Here is a 22,129-nt window from a genome sequence, read left to right as displayed (position 1 = left end):
TAAAAAATCGCACTGAAATCAAAATTTCATTCCAAAAGCAACGTTAATTTCCTATTCCCCCTTTCCATGACACTCCCACAGACAGCAATCGAGAATACCAGTATATCGCCAGCAGGCAGCGATAGCATACCAAGTATCGCGAGTCTTGACGTGCCAACGAAAGGGACATTGCTCTGCGAACGCGCACAATCAACGCCACCCTACACCCCAAAGAGCCCGAAGCCAAAAAGACGACTACTGCCGTCCGTGAATTTCAAATTGCCAAAAGTTTCAAAAAATCACAAAGCGGACAACCCAACCACAATCGAGATTGATAGTACTGCTGGTGAGGACAATGAGGTTAGTCCTATGCTAACACCAACAACGCCAGTGACGCACAATGGCGCTGCGGGAACAAGTACTCGGCCGCAAGTCGACTGCGAAGTGCCTTCCGTGCCCATTGAAATCGATAATGTGCCAGTGATACCCTTCCGTACAAAATCTAATCCGCGCCTACAAGTTCAGCCCGCCTATATTGATGACGCTCATCGACAATTTTGGAATCCAATCAGTTATTTGGGTGGACCGCATCTACAGCCGCGTGATAGAAATAGCCTCACGTCTGTATTATCGCTCGATTAAGCATTGAGTGTTTTGGGAAAATGTACTCTACAATAATTTTCAAAACTACCATTAATGGTGCCAGTTCTGTCAACCCTAGTCCTAGATACACATTTATGTATTATTTGTTATAATAAAAATTACTCGAAAGTAAAATGACGGTTTTAACTAGGCAAATACTTAATTAATGTTACTCAACATTCATTGACCAAAGATATACTTTTTTTCTAGAGTATTAAACTTGTTATTAATATTTATGTACATACATAGTTATGAATGAATATTTGATTTACGTAGTGTTTAAAATCTTATTTATTAGTGTAACAAGGAAAAGAAGTAAATGAAGTAAAAGAAACACGAGCATAAAATGAATGAAATAAAAATGTACATACTTTGTCTAATCAATCTTATTTAATGGCCTCAAAGGTAAGTTTCTTAAAAAAAAGCGTATGTACTCATGAAATTTTATGTGTAAGCATTTATGTCCCGAAATGGTCCCTGAAAAGTGTTGAACTAGTCCTAAGCTGTGCCTGAACTAGTCCTTAAATGATTCCTAAAAAGTCTTGAACTAGTCCCGAAAAAGTACTGAAACGATCCCGAAAAAGTGTCGGAATTGCCCCAATCATGATCATGTTTTTTTTTTTTTGTCCAAGAGGTGACTAATCAGCAGTTTCACAAGTTGTCTGCAGTCCCATCAGCTCAATGAAAGAAAAGGCATCTAGTTAGATTTAGGGCCGGCATGAGTTTTGCCCACCTGCAGACCGTCGATACCTCCCAGTTATTGCTGAGCGCGCAGATGGCATCAGCCCAGTATTGCTGAAGCAGGATGGGGGACTCCTACTGCCACACCTTGTGAGTATTATGAGAGACAGTGTAGCTCTTTCCTCCATTCCAAAGGCGTGGAGAAGTGGTCTTCATTTCAAAAGTCGGAAGAAGACACTACTCACTAGCGAAATACTTTCCACCAATTAGATTGACCTCCTTCTTGCTAAAACAATGGAGAAGGTTTTTGATAACTAAATAAGATCTAGCACTTTGAAACTGGCCCTTCTTCATTCCAACCAGCATGTGCATAGGGTGGGAAATTCTACGGGCACTACTCTTTATGCGCTGACTACAGTGGTAGAGGGAGCCTTTGAGTGTGGGGAGACTATGCTATGTGCCTTTTTTGATATCGGGGGACCTTCGATAACACATCCCGCGAACGGATTTGTCGGGCACTTGAGAAACGAATGGTGCAGCCAACTATCCGCAAATGGATAGCTGGATTACTCCAAGCAAGAATCGGTGAAATAGAAATTGGGGACGGCGTGGTATAGCTCCAAACAACAAAGGGATGCCCGCAAGGGGGGTACTATTATGCCTTCTGTGGAGCTTGGTAGTTGACGAACTGCTACAAATCCTCTCGGGCATTGGCATCCCGAAGGGCCAGGGGTACGCTGATGACTGAATAAGTTCGAGAGTGCCATCTTTGATATAGTACAAAGAGGTCCAAACTAAACTAAGAGTCTGCGTGCCAAAGCGGGACTAAGAATTAATCCCTCTAAGACGGTCAACGTACCCCTCACTAAGAAAATGAACCTTCCAGGTATGAGGAATATAGCCTTGAAGAAGATCGTAGTGAAGTAGCTGGGTCTAACCCTAGATTCTAAGCTTCTGTGGGGATCTCACGCCAACGCGACCACATCAAAGGGTACGAGTGCACTATTGGTGGCAGGCAAGTTTTCGGGGTGCAGCTCAAAGATTCTTAGTACGACCAGTAGTGACCTATGGGGCGGTAGCTTGGGCTTCAAGAACTGTCTTGGCCACGTTGAGACAGTCTCTTTATAAACTGCAACTTCCGAGTGGGGGAGTGCTATAACTGATGGTTGCAGACCAGGGAGTACTTGGTCGGAGCCCTTACCAGCCAAATAATTGACAGCTTCATTACCGGCTCCCAGCTTTCGGGGACTGTTACAGGAGGCCCAATCTCAAGCGATTCCACGGCTCAAACTGCCGAAATCAAGTGTGCCTCTTGTTTTCACCAGCGGTGAGGTAAGGGTAGTCATTTTGGGTGCTGCGGGAGTGGCGTACTTAACGTAGATCCTCAATCTGTCAATGGCCACTCTCATCATCCTAGACATCCTAGTGTACAGTACAACAACAGCATTTAACGCCATAAACACGCAAACAACACGTGACCTGAACCGCAACCGTCCCTGTGAGAGAACTATTCTAGTAGCGTTGGACCTGTCAAAGGCGTTTGACATCGTCAGCCACTCCACGGTACTAGAAGACATAAAGGCCTCCTCTCTCCCATAGCGGCTCAAACACATTACTGTTTAACTACTATATTTCAAAGCTCCCTCAACCACCAGAGGGAGTCTCGATTGCCTCCTATGCTGACGATTTTTCGATAATGGCGTCTGGGAATGGAATTGGTAACTTGTGTTCGAAGGCAAACGGGTATCTCTCCGAGATTTCTCGCTCCTCCACTGCTAGGAGTCAAACCCTCGCCCCTACAAAATTCTCTGCGACCTTGATCACCACCTGGACGAAGGAGGTATGACTACCGCTGGGAATTCAGGTCGATGATACACCAATTCCGACTGTGAATAACCACAAAATACTCGGATACTCTCTGCTCACGCAACCGCTATCGTCAACAAAGTACACAGAGAAATTTTCGTTTTCAAATTTGTATAGAACGTTTTACTTTTAAAAACGTTTTGACCCAGGTTTTGCACCTACAATATTTGTTTTAGTTTTGAGAATGGAAATTTTTGATATCAGATTTCAAACTTTTTATTTTAGTTTGCAACACGCACATTGTCGGGACACTTTCTAAAATCTTCGTTTGATATTTCACAGTGAGCGTACTCAAATTGAATTCCAAAATAATCCTTTGATATTTCAAAATGTGAATTTTTAAAATGATTTTCAAAACGCTCGATTGTTTTATGACAATGAGCATATTTAAGTGAGATTCTAAAATGTTCGTTTGAAGTTTAAAAATTAGTATTTCTATTTTTTATGTTATTTTGATAACTTTTACAAAACTCGCTTTTTGAAATTAAATCCTGAAAGTTCTTTAATATTTGGAAGTATACAATTATCAGGTAGGTTTTCGATATAAGTATGTACCACTTTTTTTTGTAAAAAAGTTGAAAACAGATATTAGTTTATAATTTATAATTTTATTTTTTTAAAGATATATGTACATATGCATTTAACATTAAATACTAAATAATTAACACAAATTAAATAGGTTTATATTTAAGGTAAGATTTTCCATTGTTAATGTAAAATATTTCCATTGGTTTTGAAGTGAATTTATTTATATTAAACACTTCCAATGTATCTTCTTTTATATGTTTTAATTCGTAAGATACAAAATGTTCATCGAACGAGCTCTCTCTCTGTTTACTACATATGACTAAAACTTCATTTTCGTACAATATGAAAAAAATTATTTTAAAAAAGGTAATAACATGTTTTTGTAAGATTCCTATATAGTTTTTTTGTTTATATTTTGTATTTTTATACACTATAGTATGAGCCAATAACACGGTTTTTAAATTAACGTTATATAAAACATGGGCTATAATTGGATGCAAATAATGGTTAGTTAAATCCGTTATTTTGAACTCGTCTGGATCAAAAAGTTTGGGTAAACCCTTAGAATGCTGAACTAGACATGACGCAAATTTATATGCACTTTTAATAGAAATTGTTTTTTCTATATTTAGGCGCGACGTAATAGAGTGAGCATATATTTTCATTTCCTTATGCTTAGCCTCATAACGCATTGCCCACATAAATTTCAACGGCCCACATTGCCTAATAGCTCTTGGATAATGCACCATAAAATGATGCTTAGGTTTTAAGTCCCCATACAAATCAATATATATTGTATGATGGTTTTCTATTAAGGTGCTCAAAGTGTGTATGTCTTCTTCTTCAAACTGATCAACTAATAAGAGATCAACTATTTTTGACAGCACAATGACGAGATCCCAAAATCTATTTCCTGGTAGAATGAGATCACCAATCATTAGTGGTAAATACGTGACGAAGCAAATCATTTCACTGGCTGTCATTTTTAATTTATTTTTTTGAAGACATCCGATTGCGATATTAGCTGACATATTGGATAATTCCATTTCTCCATAAGGGAAAAGTCGTTTTCTGGAATTGATTGTTTCTAGGGTTAATACCTTTTCTTTGATTAGGGACAACAGAACTTGGCATATATCGTATGAACAGACGCCCTCAAACAAGTCGTGCATTATGTCGAAAGAAATATTTTCAACGAAATGAAAGGATTGCAGCGAATTAAACATACATTTTGATTTTATGCCAGTCAAAATACTCATTTCTTTACAATCTCGATCATAATTATCGACAGTGCGTATATTCCTTTCTATTTTACTTTTCTTGGTTTCATGTTTAGTCTGCCTACAACATCTACAAAATCTATTTGAGCTAAAGGATTGTACCATACCCAAGACAGAATTGACAGCAAGATTATCACCGACTACTAAGCCTAAGACAAATGAAACCTTCTTTGAATTGATAACAATACCAGCTTCTAGAATTTTGAACTGTTCAACTAAATTTCTTAAACAAATTTCGTAACCATAAGATTTTAAAAATTTCGACGAAAAAAATCCAGCAGGAAAAATAAAATTTAACTTTGACTGTAGAAATTGAGGAATTGTTGAAAAACTGTAGTAACAAGCACAAATAGAATATGGGTGGGTTCCTAGAGGGTTATTTATTTGAAAATCGTCGAAGTAAACATTAAAAGGTATAATTATGTCGAAATTTTGTTTGTTGGCAAAAGTTTTCTGCATAGTTTCACCATTAATCAGATTCGAAATTTTTGTGTTTTCTAACAAAGAGATTGTATTTGCTTCGGTTTCTTGTAATACATTAGGAAGCTCAAAAAACCTCCTAAACTGAAATAAAAGAGGCATGATATACACTTTTCTTTCTTTAGCATGCAAAGTGGGATTTCCTCGAATGATTTGTTCAGTTATTTCGTTGTTTATCACAATTTCATGTGAATGTTTAAAAAGAAATTTTTTTTCTAAATTTTTTACTAACTTAGGCTCAGTTTCAATGTCTTTAAAAGCGCTATCCAAGCAGTTCAATAATGACATTAGTTCAGGTTGTAAACTGCTAATATTAATTAAACAATTATAAATAATTTTAAGTATTGCTAATAGCTTTTGCAATACAAAAGCTGCGTCTTTTCTGGAAATACTATTTTTTGCATACAAAGTAGTTGAAAATTCAAGTAATGCGTCTTTTATATCTATGCACGAGCTACTTTCTTCAGAGTTTGGAGCATAAACTGTTTCCGAGACAGTCACGGAAGGATTTGATGGCGCCATCTCACATATGCTATGTCTATGCCCATGATCAATGTTTACGTTTTTTTCGTTTTGCAAAATGTTAATTACTTTTGAGCGTTTTGGAATTAAACTATTAATATCATGACTTTCCAGATGACGCTTAAATGTAGCAAACCGAGAGAATAACTTATTACACTTGTTTTGGACGCATGTTTTTGCATCCGCGTTGTTAAGAATATGAACGTTTTTTAGATGTTTTATATACAAATCTGTCGTGACAAAAGTATTGTCACACTTAAAACATAAAAACATTTTGTATATTTAAAGCTTATCGGAAAAGTAGTTCAAAAGTAAGCTTAAAGACGCTGATCGGGCGTCATTAGGAGTAATTATATCATAAATAAATATTTGTACAAATGTCCAAGCCAAAACGCAAGGATCTGGAGATTTTAGATTAAGACTTTGGAAAAGCTTGAACGTACAATCAAAAGCGTTAAGAAATGATTCAAACTTTAAAAACACTTTGTCAAAGTAAACATAAAAACGTTTCTCACTGTCGAACCCTTCAGCTATAATCAACGGCTGCAAAGATGTCTTGAGGCTTAAGCATTTCGATTCTAACTCTTCGATTTTTACATAGATATTGCTGATGTTAGCTATTGGAACGACAAAGAATTGGTTCGCATCCAATATTGAAAAAGATTTCCCACCAAAACCTTTTGATGGAATCACAGTGTTTAATAGCTGTAGCAAGACATAATTTAGTTGATCTGATGAAAAAGAAGAAAAATATTTAGACTTTTGAATTGTTTTACTCTGAAGTGCTGATAGATATGAATTTATATACTTACCAATATTTCCGGACTCCTCTGCTTCTTTTAGTAATTCTTTAGAAAGGGTATTGATAGATTTTGTATAGTAATATCTTGTCAAGACATCTCTGAAAGATTCCCACTTTTCTTTTAGCTTATTTTGTTTGCCCGGATGTTTAATTTCAAAATCTATGTTGATCTGCAGAAGAAAAATAACTTATAATTATAGTCTTCGTTTTGGACATAGAGAACGGGAAAATGGATGCACTCCCGTTGCATCGCTCTTCCGTTACAGAATTTCCATAAAAATGTTTATTTCCCCAATAAAGAACCTTTATTTCTGGTCTGGTGCCCGTGCATCTTTCAGAAGGGGCCACTCTGCCAAGAACGCATAGTTATCGAATTTCTCCAAGTCCTTTTGTCTTAACTGATATGTGCGAGACCATCTATCGCAAACAGTATCCCAAGCAGCAAGCGGCCAGTAAAGTTCGGATTTTAAATTTGTTATATTGTCTGGAAGTTCCGGGGATCTTTCTCTTTGAGAAGCTATTTCGAGACTTTGCGTTTCATCCAATTTTCTTTTTCGGTACTTTGTATTAGTATACTTGGTAAACAGTCGACCACTTGGAGGTTTTTTACCACGCCGAGGTATATAATAAAAATCCTGTATAGTACTCAAATAATTTAAATTTTTAATGCATATACAGTCAATCAATAAAGTTTAGGTACAGAGAGTTCTTTGCAATACGGGAAACTGTTTATTAAATATTTTATTTTTCGCTAGTTTTGTATAAAAATATGGTTAATTCTACAACAAATCCCCAAAAATCAGAGCTCCAAACCCTGCGCCAAATTAAAGAAAATTCTGGAAATTGTCATTCAAATATTGCACTTTTTATTTACACTCTTTAGAAAAAAGTTGAGTATGCAGTTTTTAGCCCATTAAATTTTAGTTTAACAAAGTGCAAGTCAGGAAGCTGGGACTTACCATTGATTTTTGGTAATTTTTTTGTTGAAGGTGTCGCTAATTTTTATTTTTTATGGAGAAAATGAGCGACACCGCCAACAAAAAAAATTGCCAAAAATCAATGGTAAGTCCTAGCTACTTAAAACTTGCACTTTATTAGATACACTAAAATTGAATGGGCTAAAAAGCTGCATACTCAACTTTTTTCTAAAGAGTGTAAATATAAAGTGCAATATTTGAATGAAAATTTCCAGAATTTTCTTTAATTTGGCGCAAGGTTTGGAGCTCTGATTTTTTTGGTTTTTGTTGTAGAATTAACCATATTTTTATACAAAATTAGCGAAAAATTAAATATTTAAAAAATAGTTGCCGATATTGCGAAAAATTCGCTGTACCTAAACTTTATTGACTGACAGTACATATACATATAAGTTGCACTTACGGACACTTTCCTTTCCTCTGGGAAAACGTTTAAAATTTCTTTTAAAATGCAATCAAAATCGTTTGGTGTCAGTTGCTTACAGTTGACAAACGTGTTTTCCAAAATAATTTGTACAATTTTGTCTCGTTTAATATCTGTGAGACATTTATGCTCTCTATAATAACTTTGTATGGAACAACCAGTATCGGTTTGGGCCAACAGTTCAGATAGCGTCTAAAAATATAAGAAATGCATGACCAAAACAAACTTTCATAACCAGAGGATACATTTTTGTAAATACTGTTTACTCACCTTTCCTCCAAAGATATCCTGTTCCTTCTGCGTATCGCTGGTTAGATTCTATAATTAGATACAAAACCAAATATGAATATTTTAAAATATATACAAACATACATATGTATGTATAATTTTTTGTATAAGAAACTCTTACCAAAGATTTCTTCCATTCGAGCAGTTTAACTCGAAATTCAGCTCGGTCACCTATCTTTTTTATTGCATCAGCAATGTCCCTTTCATTTAAAAAGATGAGATGCCGATATTCTATTCCAGCTTCTGTAAATCACTAACTTATTAACTACATAGTTATACATAAGTCTTTTAATAATAGCACTTACCTATAAGCTGAGGCTGCAGGTGCTCTAGCTCGAATTTTTTTAATAGTTGCTCCATTTTAAGTTCTATTTTTGAAATAAATATTTTTTTTGAATAGAAATGCTAACACACTCGTTTTTTAAAGTTTTCCATTTACACTTTGCGAGTCAAAGTTTTCGATTTTATTTTAAAAATATTTCATTTTGCTTCGTTGGCTGAATACTTCGAAGCTTTATAATTTGTATGGTAAAAATTTTAAATTGTTTCGTTTTAGTTTTGAAAATACACATTTTAGATGATAACTTCTTCTCTTCCATTGCTTTTCCCCCCCCAATACAAAATATGATAATACTTCTGTTGTAGTTTTCCGAATGCTTCGTTTAAATTTCGTATAGACAAATTGTGCGTTTTTAAATTTATATAGAGTAAAACAATTATAAAAATTTTTGTTTTTAAATATTTTTTGAAAACGTGCGTTTCACTTGTTTCATTTTCTCAGTGTACAGAGACGCAACAAGGTCCTCACGTCGCTACCCGACAGTACTTGTGGCAAAGACAAGTACTGCAGTTTTAAATTACGCAACACCAGTGTGGTCGCCGGAGACTAGTAGGACGCAGTGGATGAAGCTGCAGACGACGCAAAACACTGCACTTAGGACAGCGACTGGATGCCTTCTGATGTCGCCAGAACACCACCTCCCCATAAAGGAGCACAACACAATGCTCTGCAAGCAGTTTCTAGTTGGGACGTGGTCATCCAAATAGACAAATGCTTGCAGAAGAGCCTTCGCCCAAGCACATCAGCACACGAACTGAAGGACGAAGTCCACAGGTTCATTAAACAACATCTGGACCCGCCGGCTTATCGACAGGCCCTGAGCGGCATTCACAGCGAGTCAGTCTCGAGTTATGTAGACTCCAGACCTGTGAACGCCGTTCTAGGCGCACAACCACCGGACATCGACGAGACGGATGCTCATACTTGAGCAGATTAGACGCAGATGTTCCAAATGAGTGTCCGGCATGCGGAGAGACACCCCACGACTCGAAACATCTCTTCGTATGCCCGGAAAACCCGACACTGCTAACGCCTTTGTCCCTTTGGCCGACCCCATTGAGGCTGCACGCTTCTTAGGGCTTCCGTTAGTTGAGCTTGACGACAACGACTGAGATATTAACCGATCTGGGCGGGGTTGTTGTAGCCACTACAGCAACAACAACAACAACAGTGCTGCTGAGGGGTGAACGAGGCGCAAAATCCTTATACAAGCTGAAAAAAGAGCAGCCCTTTTATTAACAATCGCCTCATCAATGCCCTGCGTGGGTCGAATTCTAGGTGGCGGAACTGGCGAGTTCTGAAGCTTTCCACTAGAATAGAAGACATACTCGAAAAGCTGATACCCCTTGCAATGCACTTGCTACTGCGACGATTTTTTCATCGCAAGACCAAACCAGTATTGCGGATGTCGCAGCTATCAAGTCCTGACAGCAGCACCCGGCAGATTTCGACAGTGATGGGAAAATACTCCAACTATTACATTTCCCACCAACCGATTTGGCTGCTCCGCATTGCATCTAAAGCTTACTCACCAGCATTTTAAAACAATAACAAGAAAAGCTAGCGGCTTATGGTTAGCTATCCACTTACAAAACACACACATTTTATTACATCTTTTTTTCATTTAGACTACAGAAAATAAAAAAGTTACAAGCATAGTCCATTCTTCCATTAAGAAATTTAATTTTACATTCCTATATTAATTTAATGTGACAAGGATGACATCATGTATTTATGTGAGTATAGCAGTAACTACATATAAATATATACGTACATACATACATATACGGTACGAATGCGCGTAAAATATTATCTTTATTTAAGTATGATTTCAAAGATCGTACTAAATTCACAAATAATACAAACGTCGCTGTTAATGATGCTGTTAAAAAAAAAGCATGTAACAAGTTCTTTCGCGCATAGCCTAAATAATTATAACTATTAAAAGTACGTTTTTGACGGCAGCGTATTATATATTTTCAATTCCACTTTCCCGGAGCAACACACTCCCTCTATGTCGAGCACGTTACTACCGCCACACTTCGTAAGGATAAATGGAAGAAATCACTAAAGATGCTAAAATATTTTAGGTTTAAATTTCGTGGAACGCTGTATTGGTTTCTATAACCAATTGCGACCGCCACGTCATATGTTGTTCTCTTTTTTTGCGTCTTCGCTTTTACCAGTTTCCTCACTTTCATTTGTATCCACTATAAAATAAGTGCAAGTTATAAATTTTGAAAATTTTGCGTTATTTAAATCGAATCCTTACTCTTCTCTTTGTCATCCTTATTATCGGTATTCTCTGTAACTGTTTTGCTCTCTTTTTCCAAACGTGGTCGCTTGCGTTGACCTTTGTAAGATCGATTGTCGCGGCGGCCACCGTCGCCTTCATCCTCTGAATCTGAGAATTCGTTATCAGGATCAATTCGTTTATCTTTATCGCTTTGGGGTATTCTTTCGTCTTTGTTGATCTTATCTTCATCCTCGGATTCATCATTGATAGCATCTTCCGGTATGGCTTGAATTTGTACACCGGGAGCATGTGGCAGCATACGCAAGTTTTCGAAAAGTCTAGAAATGTTTAAATGCGCATTAGAAAATTTCTACTTGGCCACCAATAAACATTTCTATTACCTATTTTTGATCTTTTCCAAATACTCTGAAGTGTTTTGATTAGTCATATTACTCGGGCTGATGTGCAACTTAAAATCTGGACCGAAATATTCAAAGTAATCATTGTACGGCAGTTCGTTTGCAATTTCTACGCCGAGCGCAACTGACGTTTCATATGTCCAACACCTCGATACATTACGAATCGTATATCCACCACCTCCAACCATTAAGAAGGGCAAGCTGTATTTCTTTACGAATTCTACACATTTTCCGTGACCCTTGACAGTCAAGTTAAAGCACCCAAGGCGATCACCTGTCAATGAATCTGCACCACACTGGAGTACAACCGCTGCAGGTTGGAACGTCTCCATCACCTTTGAAATGATTGGTACAAATATGGATTCGTATGCTTCATCGTCCATGCCATCACGTAGTGGTATATTCACAGCATAGTATTTGCCTTTGCCAGCGCCGATATCACGCAAGTCACCTGTGCCGGGAAAATACTCGCCGTATTTATGGAAGCTTACGGTCATGACGCGATCGGTAGTGTAAAACGCCTCCTCAACACCGTCACCGTGATGAACGTCTATATCGATATATAACACGCGCTGGTGATATTTCAAGAGTTCCAAAATGCCAAGTACAATATCATTGACATAACAGAACCCCGAAGCTTCAGATTTCTTAGCATGATGCAATCCACCACCCCAATTTATGCAAATCTCGGAAGCTTGTTTATTTAGTTTGACGGCAGCGGCTACGGAACCCCCAGCGGATAACTGACAAAACTCATAGAGACCATCAAAAACTGGGCAATCCTCGCCGACATTGAATCGCTGCATTTGCTTGTTATATTCTGACATATTGTCCGGACGTATGGAGCGCAAAAACCGTACGTACTCATCCGAATGGAACTTTGTCATTTCGTCGGCAGTGGCTTTGTGTGGTCGCTGTTATATAAAAAATAACAAATAAATTAGTTTGAAGTTTAAAGAATAAAATGAAAAACTAACATAAATTTCCATTTTGCGGTATAGACCGTAATTTAAAAGCAAATTATGGGTCATACGTATGCGATGAGGCTTCATTGGATGGCCCTGCCCATAGTAGTAATTACCAATATCACCTAGAAGTAAGAAAAACAACATGGATAAGTATTATAGCAAAGAAATAAAAGTATTTCATAACGCCTAGCTATTTCAAATCATATACATAGTACTTTCAAGGGTTTAAATTAATACTAGTAGTAGTTAAAATTACAATTATAAATATTCTCAAGTGCGCATACATATGTATGTATGTAGATACAAAAACGGATAAATCTTGCAAAATTTTCGCCATACAGTTAGAGTCCGCATAGTAGATTCAGTGACAGCGCACTTTTGATGCTATATTTGACCGAAGAATCGCCCGAAGTGCGCTACCAGTTGTCATACATAGTATGGTTGTTTTACGAAAGTGCGCTGCGATATAGGCGCCCGCGTACAGTCAGCACAAAATTGCCAAATTATAAAATTCGACTTTTTAGTAAAATTAGCATTTATACTACCACTTTTTGTTGATGGAAATCGCAACGCTATTAACGTAAATATATTTAGAAGAATTCCTCTTACACCTTTGTCCTGATTTGAAAAATATTATCTAAATTATTAACAACCGAAAGCCCCATCCATTTCTAATCACTTACTATCATAATAATAGCAGACACGCTTTTTGCTATGCGCCTGCATTTTATATTATATGTAGGCGTCGGAGCTGCCTCACTTTTTCACAAATAGAAATTAGTTAAATTTATTAAAATTTTCCTTTTTGTTTATCAACCGCGTTGTGACAATTTTTGCGTTAAAAGGCCAACTACAACAAAAACAGCAAACGCTTCTTTGCGCGGCGAAAAATGAAAATGCTCGGCGAAAAAAAGCACTTCTAGTGTTGCCGACCAGGGTTGCCACTTTGGTAAATTGTTACCAAAATTGGTAGAAAAAATTTCGGTTGGTAAAAAGGTAAATTTTTTCTCATTTTGGTAGATTTTTGATGAACTTTCCGTTCCCGATTTATTATACGTAATTATCTTTATAATAAATGTATATCGATATATGGCGAACATATCGCGCTCCATTCAAAACTAATTTTACTGGAATTTTGATTGCCTAAATATTTTGAATGATTATTTAAATATAAAGAAAAAATGGACAGGTACATATGTAATTACGCCTTATGATTGTTCACAAAAAAAAAAATAAATCATCGCCATTTTTTATTTATGGAAAAAAATATAAAAAAATTAACGGGAATTTGAAGCAGCACATTGTTGGCTATACTCAAATAGTATTTGCTTTAAAACTCCATACCTTAAATTGTTCTAAAAAATTCGAAATTTTGACGAAAATTTTTGGAATTTTTGTGTATGTTGTATATAGTTTGAATCCCCGATTTTTTTGGATTAAGTTATAGCAATAAAAATATAGCAATAAAAAAATTTTACTCGAAAAATATTGCGAACATTACAAAAAAAAATCACTTTTTTAAGTCACAGTATTTGTCTATAACAACTCGCGTTGAAGTTTTTCAAATAATAAAGTTTCATTGTTGCCTTTAGTTTCATCACTTCCGCTTTTGGTTGAAGGAAACTGAGAATATGCCAACAAATAATATGATTCAAATACCGTATAACTAGTTAAATAAAAAGTTCTTAAAAACAATTTTAATTCTTATTGGAATAACTAAAAAAAAAAAATAAAAAAACTTTAGTTTCAATTAAAATAAATAAAAAAAATAACAAAACTATGGTTTTTGTTAAAATAATTATAAAAAAGTTATTGGTAGATATTTCCCAGATTTGGTAGATTTTTTTCAGGTGGATGGTAAATATTTTTTTTCGTCAGTGGCAACCCTGTTGCCGACCTTCCTAAAACTTATTGGTGGATTTTCGATTCTCCATTCAACTTGCAACCCTGTTATCAGCTGAATAAAGTCCCATTTGGGATCAAACTGCGCTAGGCCGAATCGGTTAGGAACCAAAATACGCGCGAATGGGTTAAGGTCCGTTTACATACAACTTTGGCGTTGTATAGGCGTTGGCGTCTCTTCGACAGCTGATTATGAATACATGCATTTATAATATAAATGCCCAGCCGACAAAACTCTATCTCAGCAGAACACAAGCGAGATTTTCAAGCATGTGAAAACGAAAATTCACCTTGAACAACACCTTACCGGCCGTCTTCACATGCTTGAAAATCTCGCTTCCGTTCTGTTTTTGTCTCTTGCAAGCGAGATAGAGTTTTGTTGGCTAGGCACTTGACAGCGTACTTTTTCATATGTAAAATGTCGCCAAAAAAGAAGGTTCGAGCCTGTTCAGGCCAAATTTGTATTTTCTCTCAAATAAACGATGTTTTTTCTCTGAAGAATTCTGCGAAATGAGAAAATACCTGTCAAACAACAAAATTCAAATTGATAGTTGAAAGCTTGCGAGATCTCGCAAACCACTCGGTATGCGAGAAAAAGTATGCTTCGTACTTTTTGCGGTCTACACGTCCGGGCGATATTTTCAAGCATTGGAAAACGGCCGGGTATAAAAATTCGCTACGCTTCAACCAAGGCGATGTTGATGGCGAATTAAATTTTCGCCGCAGTACTACTGAATGTCAAAATGATGTGTTTTTTGTAATCAAGACGAATTCATTTTACAACAAACACATCATTTTGACATTAAGACGTACCTAGGAGAAAATCTAAATTCGCCATCAACACCACCTTGTATAAATTCGCCTTGGCGGAATAATAGCTCTGTACCAAAGCGAGTTTATACAAGGTGGTGTTGACAGAACAAAAACAAGAATTACAAAAACAAATAATACCCACATTGACAATCAGTACAAAATAACAGCAAACACATCATTTTGACAAGAGGTACAAATTCGCCGTGAAATCAGCGGATCCGTTAACACCACCTTGTATAGATTCGCCTTGCTCTGTACAAGGCGAATATTTGTACAAGGTGGTGTTCAAGGCGAATTTATACAAGGTGGTGTTACTGGCGAATTTAGATTTTCGCCGCGGTACTTCTCAATGTCAAAATGATTTGTTTGTTGTAATATGAATTCGCCTTGTTTACAACAAACACATCATTTTGACATTAAGGAGTACAGCAGCGAAAATCTAAATTCGCCATCAACACCACCTTGTATAAATTCGCCTTGGCGGTGTTACTGGCGAATTTTGATTTTCGCCGCGGTACTGCTGCATGTCAAAATGATGTGTTTGTTGTAAAACAAGCCGAGCTCATATTACAACAAACACATCATTTTGACATCCAGCAGTAGCTCGTTTCTGTAACAATTCTTTACAAAGGTGAAAAGTGTCGGCATGCACGGATGTAATTTCTTCAAAATCCACACGGTTTCATTGACTTTCCCCAAAATTTAAATGCACTTCCCGATTACCCCGAGAAATTCAAATTCCACTAAAATCGGGGAATTTTCCCTCGGCAGGCATCACTGTAGGCCATACAAAATTCGTCCCTCGTTAATCTGTTATTAAAAAATAATCCCAGATTAAACCGATAACTTTTCGGTGTCCAACCTAGTTTTATCGATTATTTTTGCGAAGAAGAGGAGAAATGCCAAATGTAACCGGACGTTTTCACGTGCATTCAGAGTAGCAACATCGTTTATTTTGGTGGAAAAAACAACTTTAGCCTGCAAAGCTAGAACCTTTTTTTTTGTGAAAAGTATGCTGTGCCCATTCAACAAAACTCTATCTCGATTGCGAGAGAAAAAAGCAGAACGCAAGCAAGATTTTCAGGCATGTGACATTTTGGCTGACATCCAAGCTAACTATGGGATTTTGAATAGAAGACGCCAGATTGGCTACGCATGCATTGCTGCAACTTAGCCGGTTTGTTTGCAGCAACGTTTTCATTGTGCCGTCTCGTCATGTTCTGCATGTTTTGTCAGTCAAAAGCATCCCTGTGATGCAGAAAATATTTTCTGTCTGTCGGGGCCTTTAGAATTATTTTCAAAGAAATGTGGTGTCGACCTAGTAACTTGCATAATTGAAAATGCTGGCAGGGTTATAACCCATTTCGCGTGCAAAAAAAAACGTAGAATACCAGCGAAATTTTCAATTAGGTGAAGAGGGCCAATTAACCGAAAAAGATTACCGATTATTATGCGTTTTTTGATTAATCGTGTCATCACTAAGTTGGTGTGCGTCGTTTGATGGTCGCGAATTGTCTGGAGGAATTTTTGCATTTCACCGGCATTGTTGCAGAAATTGAACTGTGAATTCAGTGTTAAAATCGGGAAAAAGTACATCTGTTTTGTGTGTGGATAATAAATTGAGAACTTAGCTGCGTCCTTTAAAGACGCAATTTAACATTTTTCTTTTGCGCACTGTGTTACATACATACCTACAACTCATTCTATCAAACAAGCGTGTTGGTTGCAGTTAGCAAGCCGTAGGATCAGCAGCTGCAAAAATGTCTAATTACGCTTTGGACAAAAATACGTTTTTGCGCCGGATAAAACGATTGTATTCAGAATGGCGGGTGAGTTATCTGCACAATGCAATGCGATATTTTATACCCACTATGTATAACCTGTAAAAATTTGCAAAATGCGTGTTTGTATGTACATGTGTGGCCGCACGCCACTTGTAAAATTTAAAAAACCGTCATTAAACCCGCTTTTTTTTCGACAGGAACCAGCCATTGCCCATGATGATACATTAAAAAAGGTGGACTGCATCATGTGTGTTGTAGGCGTGGATGAGGACATAGTCTATTCCAAGTCGCGGGCGCTTGAGATATGGCTTCTTGGCTATGAACTCACTGATACCATATCCATATTTGCTAAAGATACAGTCTATTTCCTGGCCAGCAAGAAGAAAATCGAATTTCTTAAACAGATTGAAAATGTCAAGGAGGAAGGAGTACCCGAAATAAAACTATTGCTGCGCGATAGGGTAAGAGGGAGATTGGAAGAAAAACTATTAGCACATATACATACCATATAATAAATTATTTTTAGAACGATAAAGATAAGGCCAACTTTGACAAATTAAAGGAAGTAATAAAATCATCGAAAAAATGGCAAAACACTGGGTGTTTTTGCTAAAGATGTATCCACCAGTGAGTTCTGTGATTCATGGAAGGCAGCTTTGAAGGGTGAGAGTTTCGAAAATTTAGATGTTGGTGCAGCGTTGGCGTACATCATGTGCCCGAAAGACGAACCGGAGATTAACAATATACGAAAAGCATCTTTGGTATCTGTAGATCTATTTAACAAGTACCTTAAAGATGAGATTATGGATATAATTGACTCGGATAAGGTATAAATATAGAAAATGTAAAAGGTTGAGCAGATTATAACCCAGTTTGCTTTCACGTTTTAGAAAATCAAACACGCTAAATTGTCAGACGGTGTTGAATCGGCACTCACCGATAAGAAATATGTTTCCGGTGTTGACACCTCGGTTTTAGAAATGTGTTACACCCCAATAATACAATCTGGTGGATCTTATAGCCTGAAATTTTCTGCGTTGAGCGATAAAAACTATTTGCATTTCGGCGCTATTGTTTGTTCGTTGGGCGCACGTTACAAATTTTACTGCTCAAATATATCGCGCACATTTTTAGTAAATCCCACCGACACAATGCAAGAAAACTACAACTTTCTGGTAAATGTACAGGAGGAAATTTTAAAATTACTAAAACCCGGCGCTAAGCTGAATGAAATTTACGACACCACCGTAGAATATATAAAGAAAGAGAAACCCAAACTGTACGATAACTTTACCAAGACTTTCGGCTTTGCCATGGGCATTGAATTTCGAGAGAACTCGATTGTAATAGGTCCGAAATGTCATGCTGAAGTGAAAAAGAATATGGTATTCAATGTGAACGTAGGCATCGCAAATCTCACTAATTCTGATGCATCAGAGAAGGAGGGCAAAACATATGCGCTGTTTATTGGTGACACTGTGCTGGTTGGAGACTCTTCTCCAGCTAATATAATGACACCTTCGAAGAAGAAAATAAAAAATATCGGCATTTTTATTAAGGACGATAGTGATGAAGAGGATGGCGATGAGAAGGAGGAAGTGAAAGAAGATAAGGGCTCCGAAATATTGGGGCGTAGCAAACGTAATGCTGTACTTGAAAATAAGTTGCGTACAGAGACTAATACCGAGGAAAAACGCAAACAGCATCAAAAAGAATTAGCACAGCTTTTGAATGAGAAAGCACGCGAGCGTCTAGCTAAACAGGGAGAATCGAAGGAAGTCGAAAAGGTGCGTAAAAATACTGTCTCGTATAAATCTGTCAGCCAAATGCCACGTGAACCAGAGGTAAAGGAGTTGAAGTTATACGTGGACAAAAAGTACGAGACCGTAATTTTGCCGGTATTTGGCATACCAGTACCCTTCCACATTTCTACGATCAAAAATATTTCACAATCTGTAGAAGGCGAATACACCTACCTACGTATTAACTTCTTTCATCCCGGTGCCACTATGGGACGCAACGAAGGTGGTCTATACCCACAACCAGAGGCGACATTCCTCAAGGAAGTGTAAGTTTTAATTATTTTTTTTTCATTAAATTTTACGCCTGTTACACTTCATGTGTATTAATTTTATACAATTTTCTTTATTAGCACCTATCGTTCCTCAAATGTGAAAGAGCACGGCGAAATCTCTGCACCTTCGTCCAATCTTAACAACATTTTCCGTCTGATTAAAGAAGTACAGAAGCGTTTCAAGACGCGTGAAGCAGAAGAACGCGAAAAGGAAGATCTTGTCAAGCAGGATACACTCATATTATCGCAGAATAAGGGTAATCCTAAACTCAAAGATTTATATATACGCCCGAACATTGTAACAAAACGTATGACGGGCAGTTTAGAGGCACATACGAACGGCTTTCGCTATATATCTGTACGTGGCGATAAGGTGGATATTCTCTATAACAACATCAAGAGTTCATTCTTTCAACCATGTGATGGTGAAATGATTATTTTGTTGCACTTCCACCTGAAACATGCCATTATGTTTGGCAAGAAGAAGCATGTTGATGTTCAATTCTACACAGAAGTAGGCGAGATCACCACGGATTTAGGCAAACATCAGCATATGCACGACCGTGATGATTTGGCCGCTGAGCAGGCTGAACGTGAGTTGCGTCATAAATTGAAAACGGCATTCAAGAGCTTCTGCGAGAAAGTGGAGTCGATGACTAAGCAACAAGTAGAATTCGACACGCCATTCCGCGAGTTGGGTTTCCCAGGCGCACCATTCCGTAGCACAGTTACGTTGCAGCCAACTTCGGGCAGCTTGGTAAATCTGACAGAATGGCCGCCATTTGTTATAACTCTCGACGACGTCGAATTGGTACACTTCGAACGTGTACAATTCCATTTGCGTAACTTCGACATGATTTTCGTTTTCAAGGACTATCAGAAAAAGGTGGCAATGGTCAACGCAATTCCCATGAATTTGCTTGATCACGTTAAGGAGTGGTTGAAGTAAGTTTGAGATAAACTCTATTTAAAGCATCAGTTAATTAAACGTAATTTATACCACAGTTCTTGTGATATCCGTTACTCGGAGGGTATACAATCTTTGAATTGGGCAAAGATTATGAAAACAATCACTGACGATCCGGAGGGTTTCTTCGAGCAGGGTGGTTGGACATTCTTGGATGCTGATTCGGGCAGTGAAGGGGAAAATGAAGAAGAGGAATCGGAAGAAGATGAGGCATATGAGCCGACCGATATTGAGTCCTTGGAAGAATCAGAGGAAGATTCCGAATACTCGGAGGCATCTGAGGATGAAAGTGAAGATAGTGAAGGTAGGAGCTTATTTTATTGTGTACAAGAGAGATGTGTACTTACTTTTTTTCTCACATAGAACTGGGCTCGGATGAGGAATCTGGAAAGGATTGGTCCGATTTAGAGCGCGAAGCTGCAGAAGAAGATCGCAATCAAGAGTACACCGACGACAAACCGAATGGCAAAACTTATGATTCAAAGAAGCACTCGAAGAGTTCAAAACATAGGTGAGAAAAAATTTAAAAATTTTAGCTTATCTATGTATAAATATACATATCGCACACCGTTTTCAAAAGAGGCACAACTCACGATTTGGCATTTTCGGAATTATGCGCTAAAAATGTACACAGAGATTTTATTTACCTTTGCAAAAGCTGGATCAAATTTTTGTTATAAATGGTTAAAACAACTTAAGTTAAAGTCTCCCTTGTCCATATGATCATGATATCGTCGTTTAAAGTACAAAACGGCGTATCGTCGTTCTGCAAAACCGTGTAACTGACATGTTTTGCCAAAAGCCTGGATTTGCTTACCGAAGCTCTTGGCTCAAACCTTATCCATTCGTCCCGAAATATAATAGCCAGAAATGCGATTGCTTCATAACAGAGAGAATAATTTTGAAATTAGTGTTTTACTAATTTATACAACCTCACATACGCGGTTTTGGCATTATGTTGATACGCGGTTTTGTACTTTAAACGACGATATGCTATATAGTTTTTCGCATTTCCTGGCAAACATGTAATTTTGAGCTGTTCCCCTTTTGACGACGGTGTGCGATATGTAGGTATGTAGTATCGCTCTTGGGGCAAAAGTATGAACAAATATGACCAATTCAAAAGTGTTAACGATTTTGATATACATATGTTTACAAAAATATGTATGTATATCTACCTATATTTAATTCTTTATTTCGTAAACATCGTAATCTTACTGCAGTCGCAGAGATCGTGAAGTGCAGCTTCGTCAAAGTAAAAAGAATAAAAGTACTGCCTCAACCTCAAATTCGTCACATTCAAAATCTGCCAAGCATGCCAGTTCGAGCGGGCATAGGTTTGTTATTCACTGTAACAGCAAACACACACAAAACAAAATTCCTTTTCCACTCAACATTCGAATTGGCATACTCTAAATTAATTTAACTAAATCAAAATTTTTCACTTTGCTGCCCAACACAAAATTTTAAATCATCGATTTTGCACTGTTCTAATAAATTTTGTCTAAAATTTTTTTTTTTTAATTAGCTCCAAGGATAAACACCATGATCGCAGTCGTGACAAACACCATTCCTCCTCATCATCACACAAAGACAAGAGCAAGGATAAGAGCAATCATCACAGCAGCAGTAGCAGTAGCCACAAACGTTCACGCGATGATAGTCGAGACCATGGTCACAAATCGAAGAAATCACGTCACTAAAGCATTCAACCTACAGCTCCATAGTAAAACGTCTACAGTAACATAGCCCGGAATGTTCACATGATATTCGCACTTGTAGGATTGCATTGTAATCGAGCGAATGGAACAACGCATACCACTACTCTTTGTTCAGAGTCCATTGTCAGATTATTTTCCATGTATTGTTTGTATCAAAAAAAAAAATGAAGCATCCTTTTAATTCAAATTATGTGTTTAATTTTAAACAAAATTTGAAATTTATAAATTACTTGTTTAAAATAAGTTTGCATATAAACAAATATTCCATTTGTACAAAAACATTTGTGTACTCTCAATTTTAGTTTTAGGCGAGGGGAACATTCGCTCTTCAGCAAGTTCAGAGTTGCACGCATAACATGCCAAATACGGTCTACAGTTTTACCATAGATTAAGTTTTACGTCGCCGCTAAACGGTTGATGTTTTTATTACCTCCTT

The 22,129-nt window shown here is 37.2% G+C and overlaps 3 protein-coding genes across 4 annotated transcripts in view; 2 read left to right on the top strand and 1 right to left on the bottom strand.

The window, feature by feature from the left end:
- Window positions 1-128, top strand: part of LOC118746897 — a 185,217-nt gene extending 185,089 nt beyond the window's left edge. The window contains exon 20 of the mRNA XM_036480876.1: window positions 39-128. Within this exon, the coding sequence (XP_036336769.1) occupies window positions 39-47 (9 nt within the window). The 3' untranslated portion in view covers window positions 48-128. The remainder of the gene's footprint in view (window positions 1-38) is intronic.
- A 10,249-nt stretch (window positions 129-10,377) lies between these two features.
- LOC118746895 (histone deacetylase HDAC1) overlaps window positions 10,378-22,129 on the bottom strand; it is a 41,564-nt gene continuing 29,812 nt past the window's right edge. The window contains exons 1-5 of one of the 2 annotated variants that reach the window (XM_036480867.1): window positions 13,116-13,323; window positions 12,442-12,554; window positions 11,447-12,378; window positions 11,082-11,383; window positions 10,378-11,019 (exon numbers count right to left, since the gene is read on the bottom strand). In XM_036480867.1, coding sequence (XP_036336760.1) covers window positions 10,955-11,019; window positions 11,082-11,383; window positions 11,447-12,378; window positions 12,442-12,554; window positions 13,116-13,158 — 1,455 coding nt within the window. In that variant the 5' untranslated portion in view covers window positions 13,159-13,323 and the 3' untranslated portion in view covers window positions 10,378-10,954. Of the gene's footprint in view, window positions 11,020-11,081; window positions 11,384-11,446; window positions 12,379-12,441; window positions 12,555-13,115; window positions 13,324-22,129 lie in introns of those variants that run through there. The other variant, XM_036480870.1, reaches the window with a different exon arrangement.
- Window positions 16,617-21,880, top strand: LOC118746891 (FACT complex subunit spt16-like). The gene is given in 10 exon segments (XM_036480862.1): window positions 16,617-16,976; window positions 17,129-17,392; window positions 17,458-17,517; window positions 17,519-17,758; window positions 17,822-18,999; window positions 19,084-19,950; window positions 20,011-20,276; window positions 20,336-20,483; window positions 21,196-21,309; window positions 21,501-21,880. Coding segments are annotated over 10 exon segments (3,381 nt in total). The 5' UTR covers window positions 16,617-16,907; the 3' UTR covers window positions 21,676-21,880.

This window comes from Rhagoletis pomonella, unplaced genomic scaffold (genome assembly GCF_013731165.1).
Source record: "Rhagoletis pomonella isolate Grant_MI unplaced genomic scaffold, Rhpom_1.0 Rhpom_scaffold_00011, whole genome shotgun sequence".
NCBI lineage: Eukaryota > Metazoa > Arthropoda > Insecta > Diptera > Tephritidae > Rhagoletis > Rhagoletis pomonella.
The sequence above is the reverse complement of the archived record's forward strand: the minus strand, read 5'-3'. Positions and strand labels throughout refer to the sequence as shown.